Consider the following 6604-nt stretch of genomic DNA (forward strand, 5'->3'; position numbering starts at 1 on the left):
TCAGTATCGTCTGCCAGCCGGGCGGTGTGTAATAATGACCAGCCCCTCCCCGCCCGTTACCGCGGCGAAATGTCTCTAGCGGAAATTGTTATCGATCGGTTCTTGAGTCCAACTGTTTTCGGCGGAAATTTTAAATTATAGTCAGTTCTTGTATCGAAATCTTTTCCATCTAGATTAGTGATAATTATTTGCGATAATCCCCGTGTCCGATTCGCACGGGTTAAAACGGCGGCGCCGCAGGAATTAAAATCGGTTTAACTTTTACATGTAAATGAACCGCAGAACTGCCCAGGCTGCGGCGAGGTTCTTTGCCCACAAACACCGAGCGGGGCCGGAGGCCGGGGCGCGGGAACCACAGGGGAAGAAGGGGAAATAAACAAACACCCAGTGGAGAGAGAAAACTGGACCCGAACCCTGCGGAACCAGCCGCCGGGGCTGCAGGCGCCGTTCGCCTCCTCGAGTGCCTGGGGTGAGGCGCGGAAGGCAGAGCGCCGGGGGGGCTGGGAAGCCCCCAAAGCCGCCCCCGAGTGTGCGGAGTACTCACGCTATCCGCGGTCCGTGCCCAGGTCCGCTGGCGCCGCGGGATCCGCTTTCGGCTTCGCCGTTTCGATTCGCATGGGCCTGCGGAGCAACACAATTGTTCGTTACAACGAAATACCGCGGCGGTGACTGTCCCCGCTCCGCTTTTCCCTGCTGTTCTGCTAGAAGCGGCTGCCCGCCCCGCACACACCGAAACCTCCTGGCGACAGGGTCCCGGGCCCGCCGCCCCCCAGCCGGGCCGCCAGGAAGGGACCGTTTTCTCCCTCAAAATCTGTCAACGCCGGTGAAGGGACTGGACAGCTGGGTTCCTGGTTCCCCGGTTTCGGGCCTTTCTTCCCCGGCTGCCTCGGAAGGGCGCCAGGATCTGACCCGTGGCCGGGGCTGCGGAGCGCGCCGCTGCGATCATTCACAGGAGGGTTTGCTGCAGGCGGGGAGATCATTATTTTCCACAGCCGGGCTGTGCCCCTTCGCCTCGATCTCCCCTGGGCGCCGGGACACGCTCTGGCTTCCCGGGAGTGAGTAAGGAAAACAAAGGAAGGACACGGCTCTGGCCTGGGCCGCCTCGGGCTTTCCCTGCACAGTTCGGTTCATTTGGGGTTTTCCTCGCTGCGCCGGCTCTGACTCGCAGGCCGAGCAGCAGAGATCGGTGCTGGGTCTGGCCCCTGCCCTGCTCTGGGTTGCGGCCTTAACAGTCGTTTGGGCTCTGGACCGATCCTGATCTCACGGCAGCGCCGACGGCGGGGTTAGGCCAGATCCTTCGACCATGTAAACCAGCAGAGCTCCATTCAAGTCAGTGGAGCCCGGCCAGTTCACAGCAGCTGAGGGCGCAGGCCCGGGGAGTTTGCCACTAACTTCAGTGGGACCCGGATCTCGCCCTTTATTTTTAAAAACTCTCATTTGGCCGCTTCAGTCTCCTGGAGGTGATTGGGGGCTCCCATGTGGGAATCTCGGCGGGGATCCCGCAGCCCCTGCAGGCCCTCGGAACCCGCTGCGGCCCCAGGGAGCAGCGCCAAGCCTTGACCGGGCAGGGGGCGGGGTGGCGGCCTTCTCCGGAGGCAGGCCCAGGAGAGAACCCCCCAGGCAGGAGAAGGGGTACGGGGCAGGACAGAAGTCGGCACAGGCCGGGGCCTTACCCACCGCCACCCGTAGGCGCTGCGCAGTGACACTTCTGGCTACTTTCCAATGGGACCCTGGGCCGGGCGTGCGCAGGGGGTTGATCTCTCACAGCGATTCCCTTGAGACCTGTGCGGAGACCCCCACGCACCGTCCCGCACTCCCCGGGCCTCTGGGCGCTCCCGGGCCCGGCGCAAGCTGTGTGATGTGCCTACCTACCTACATGTACTTAGATTGACATGAGCAGTGGCAGCACCGGCTTTGTCCAGGGCACCCCTGGGATCCGCACAGCTGGGGCTCCCTGACCCCACACACCGTCCCGCAGCCTCTGCCCAGCCAGGTGGGTGCCAGGCCCGGTCTGGCGCGCTCCTGGGAGCAGCCTCCCGCGAGCCTCCCCTTAAGACATTGCTATTTCTGGTAGGGCAGCCGGATCTTGGGCCGGGGCTCAGGGGGCCGGCTCAGCCGCCCCCACCCTCCAATGGGGAGGCTGCCCACAGGGCCCCGGCCCCTCCTCGCCGTGACGTGCTGGCCCGGGGCAGAGGAGGCTCGCGAGCCCTTGGCTGGTCCTCGCAGAGGCTGTAACAAAACGCAGACCCCCAGTGCGGGCTAATGGAGGCAACTTAGCCAGGAGCGCGCGGCCCCTAGTTTATCAGCGCGCGGCGCTGCCTGCTCCCCCGCCCCGGGCGCCGCGCCCCCCCAGCACCCCGGAGCCCGCCGGGCCCTGCAGGGCGCTGCACCGCCCCCAGGGTTTATTGGCTGTTCGCGCTGCCCCGATGATGTTACCGAGCCCCGTCACCTCCACCCCCTTCTCTGTCAAAGACATCCTCAGCCTGGAGCAGCAGGAGCCGCGCTATGGGGGCCCGCTGCAGCAGCACCTGGACCAGCACTTCCACTCGGCAGCCTGCCTGCTGGCTGCCACGGACGGCTCCCGCTTCTCCGACGGAGAGGAGGAGGAGGAGGAGGAGAAGCTGTCCTACCTGAGCTCCATGGCCGCGGCGGAGAGCCAAGGAGACGTGGGGCTCTGCCCGGAAAATTACCTGCACGCGGTGCTGCGAGGCTCGTGTGAGCCCAACGGCCCGGGAGAGGAGCTGGAGCCTGCGGGGGATCGGGACCCCAGTGAGTATGGGGGCAGCAGCCCCGCGGCCGCGCCGTTAACAATGCGGAGCTAACCAGGCGCGGAGCAAGGGACCCCTGCAACTTCCCCCCACCCATCATCACCCCGCAGCGGGGCTAACGGGACTTTGTGTCTTGCGCAGCGACCTGTCCCGCTCCGCCACCGCTGCCCCCCAACCGCTCCATAGCGCTCCGCCACCGCTGCCGCCCCCAGCAGGAGCGAAGTCGAAGTCCGCCCCGCGGGTCTTTTCCCTAGTTTCTCCTCCATGCCCGCAGAAGGCGGGTCCGTGGGGAGGGAGTCACCGCGGTGCCCGGGTGCTGAGAGGAGATCAGCTGGGCGGGCGCGCGGGCGGGCGGGCTCTAACCGAATGACCCTGGCGCTGGTAGCTGGCTGCGCCGCGAGGTATCAGGAACAATAACTCGCGGGGCGAGCCCCGGCCACCCCCCGCGGGCAGAGGCGGCCCCGGGATTGTCACTCGCCGCTCGCTGAAGTGGCGCCCGAATCCGACCCGCCGCCCCGTTCTCGGGGGCCGCGAGCGAACGGGTGGCTGGACGCTGACCGGGCCCGCTCCTGCTCCGGCAGGCTGCTCTGGCAGGGGCAGAACCGGGCCCGGCGGAGACGCTGGAGGGCCGAAGCCTCCGGCGAGGAAGGGGAAGGAGACAGGCGAATGGATCTGGCGGCTCCCACTGCTCCGGGGTGCGTGAGGGGGAGCGGGAGGGCCCCGGAGAAGAACAGAGGCGTGCGGGGATGTCAGCCTAGCTCGGGCCAGAGCCGGGCATACGGGGGATCAGTTCGGGGCGCTCAGCCTGGAGCGCAGAGACTCCCCTAAACTGCCCCGCTGCCTGAGGGGCTCGGACCCGCCAGGGAGCTGCGTTCCCGGCCTGCAGCGAGGAGCCAGAACCCCTGAGCAAAGCCGGGCCCTGTAACCCACTCTGTTCCCTGCACACACACTGGGCTGGAACTGGGCGGGGGGGGGGGGGGGAGGGCTGCTGCACCTTCAGCTTGAAGTGGTTTCCTTTCTATACCGTTTACAGTCTGGTTCAATGGCTCTCAACCCCCCACTCCTCTGCAAATTGTCCCACCGCCCCTGCGCGCACAAGCTGGGATCCTGCAGAGGCATGAAATGTGACCGTCCCTGCAGCACGCGGAGCACAACGCCCTGAAATACTGCACAGCTCTGGTCACACACACACACAGTCACCCAGGGCCTACAGCAACACCTGATCACACACACACAGCCACCCTGTGCGTACGACAACACCGCGATTACACACACACAGCTACGCAGGGCCTACAGCAACCCCTGATCTCACACACAACCACGGGAGAGTACACCACCACCTGATCTCACACACACAGCTAAGCAGGGCCTACAGCAACATCGCGATCTCAGACACACAGCCACCCTGTGCATACAGCAACACCGCGATCACACAGGCAGGCACTGAAACACACACCTCTGTGTACGTGTAAGCACACACCAGACGATCACACCCCCAGGACATCCCGCACAAACCCACTCACAGTTCCCCTCAAACTGGCAGGGGGACAGTCCTCGGGGACAGCTGCCCCTCCCGGCCGGGGGCTGAGGCAGGGCGCTGCTGGGCCGGGCCTGCAGCAGGACTGTTCTAAGGCGGGTGCCTGGCATGAACTCGGACTGGAGCTGCCCTGTGGGTCAGGCCCCGCTCCCCCGGCCTGGCCCGGCCCTAACCCTGCCTCTCCCCCATGCAGAGCGCTGCGCCCTGAAGCAGCAGCCGGGCGCCGCCGAGAAGCCGGAGGAGGCGGAGAGGCCGAAGCCGCGGAGCCGCAGGAAGCCGCGCGTCCTTTTCTCGCAGGCTCAGGTCTTCGAGCTGGAGCGGCGCTTCAAGCAGCAGCGCTACCTGTCCGCGCCGGAGCGCGAGCACCTGGCCAGCAGCCTCAAGCTCACCTCCACGCAGGTGAAGATCTGGTTCCAGAACCGGCGCTACAAGTGCAAGCGGCAGCGGCAGGACAAGTCGCTGGAAATGGGTCCCGCGCCGCCGCCGCCGCCGCGCCGGGTGGCCGTGCCGGTGCTGGTGCGGGACGGGAAGCCCTGCCTGGGGGGCTCGCCGGGCTACGGCTCGCCCTACAACACGCCCTACTCCTACAACGGCTTCCCGCCCTACGGCTATGGCAGCTCAGCCCCCTACAACGCCAGCTACGGCTGCAACTACCCCGCGGGCGGCGCGGGCGGACAGTCCGGCTGCAGCCCGGGCGCGGGCGCGGGGCCCTTTGTGAACATGGGCGGCCTGGGCGGGTTCGGCGGCGCGGCCCAGCCCCTGCACCAGGGCGCCGCGGGGCCCTCCTGCAGCCAGGGCGCCCTGCAGGGAATCCGGGCCTGGTAGCCGCGGCCGCGGCGGACACTCTGGGCCAGGAAAGAGCCTGGTGGCCCCGGGGAAGGACAGGGAACGGCGCCGCCCCGGCTGGTGCCCGAAGGCTGCTCGCTAGAGGCAGATTGGAGCCCAGCGCGGCCCTCCGCGACGGCTTCGCCCAGGGCTGGAGCTGCAAGCACCGGCCGGCGCCATGCGCCCAGCCGCTGCGCTCGGCGGAGCCTCCTGTCCCGGCTCCTCCGTGCCCCTGGCGGGGAAGCGGGGCCGGCGCGGCAGCTGTTGGGGCCGCAGGACAGAAGCGGGCTCGGCTCAAAGCCTGTCCGGTCCCCCGGGGCGGCCGAGGGGGGAGCGCGTCCCCCGGCTCTGGGTGGCTCGCTTCAGGGCTGGGCATGGAGATGGAAGCCCCGCACCGTCCAAGCAGCTTCGCTTGTAAAAAGCCAAAGTGTCTGGGCCTGGGGGAGGCAGCCGCGCGGGGAGCCGGGCCCTGTATCTACTCTGTATCCGCTGTACGTGCCAGCCCGCGCAGGAGCGAGGGGGTTAATAAACCAGGTGCAATAGCCCCAGCGCCTCATTGTTACCGGCCCAAGAGGTGCGGACAGAGCCGGGGCAGGGGGTTCCCCATGGGATGTGGTACGTTAGGAGTGAAGTCAATGGGAGATTTGCCATTGGCCCCAGCTAGTTCTCCATGGGGGTCTCCCCTGGCTCTGCGCTGCCAGGTCCCTGTGCTCCGCTGCCCAGCGCACTGGGCGAGCTGGGGAGCGCCTGCCCTGCCGTGCCCCGGCGGCTTCACCGCGGGTGCCGAGAGGCGAGTCCCTTGTACAAAACCGGCCACCGCCAGCCCCAGCCGCGGAGCCAGCGCCGGGCTGCTCGGGGCAGTGGCCCTGGTGGCGGCCAGTTGTGGGAAACCGATCCCCGGGCTGATGCAGGGGGATGCAGCGCCGGGGAGCCTCCGTCCCCCTCCTGCCGGCGCTGTAATCCCCTTGTCCCGCAGGGGCCGGGCAGCCCGGCCCGCGCGGCGGATTGTGAGCGTGCCAAGGCGCTGAATGGGGAGCCGCGGCGCAGAGCCGGGCCATTGTGGCCGCCGGGCCGGCTCTGAAAGGAGCCGCCGGGGAAGGTGGCGAGAATAGGCGCTTATTGGATTCGGGAACAAAAGGTGTGGCAGGGAGGCGAGGGACAAAGGGGCCCAGGCGCCGAGATTGACGGGCCGCTCTGTCCCCCGCTGGGGCCCGGGCCCGGCGCTTTATGCGCGCAGGATGAGAAACGTGCAGGGTTTTGTTCCCCTTTCTGTGAGCGCAGGGGAAAGGAGGGGGGTCCGCGGGGCGCGCTGATTAGGGGCGGCCGGGCCGGGCCGCCTCAATGCCGGGTCATTATTGCTACAAGTTTAGCAATTTCGCTGGTGCAGCAGGGGGAGGGGGCTCAGGGCCTGGCCGCGGCCGCGAGGCGCTGTGGGGACCGAGAGCACGGGCGCAGGGGGTGCGGTCGGGAGGGG

General features: G+C 67.7%; 1 protein-coding gene across 1 annotated transcript; it reads left to right on the forward strand.

The window, feature by feature from the left end:
* The first annotated feature begins 2426 nt into the window (after positions 1 to 2426).
* Positions 2427 to 5202, forward strand: NKX2-3 (NK2 homeobox 3). Its single transcript, XM_050958829.1, has 2 exons — positions 2427 to 2769; positions 4499 to 5202. Exons 1-2 carry the CDS (start codon positions 2427 to 2429, stop codon positions 5128 to 5130), a joined length of 975 nt encoding a protein of 324 aa, XP_050814786.1. The 3' UTR covers positions 5131 to 5202.
* Positions 5203 to 6604: the final 1402 nt, after the last annotated feature.

Source organism: Gopherus flavomarginatus, chromosome 6 (assembly GCF_025201925.1).
Source record: "Gopherus flavomarginatus isolate rGopFla2 chromosome 6, rGopFla2.mat.asm, whole genome shotgun sequence".
NCBI classification, from domain to species: domain Eukaryota; kingdom Metazoa; phylum Chordata; order Testudines; family Testudinidae; genus Gopherus; species Gopherus flavomarginatus.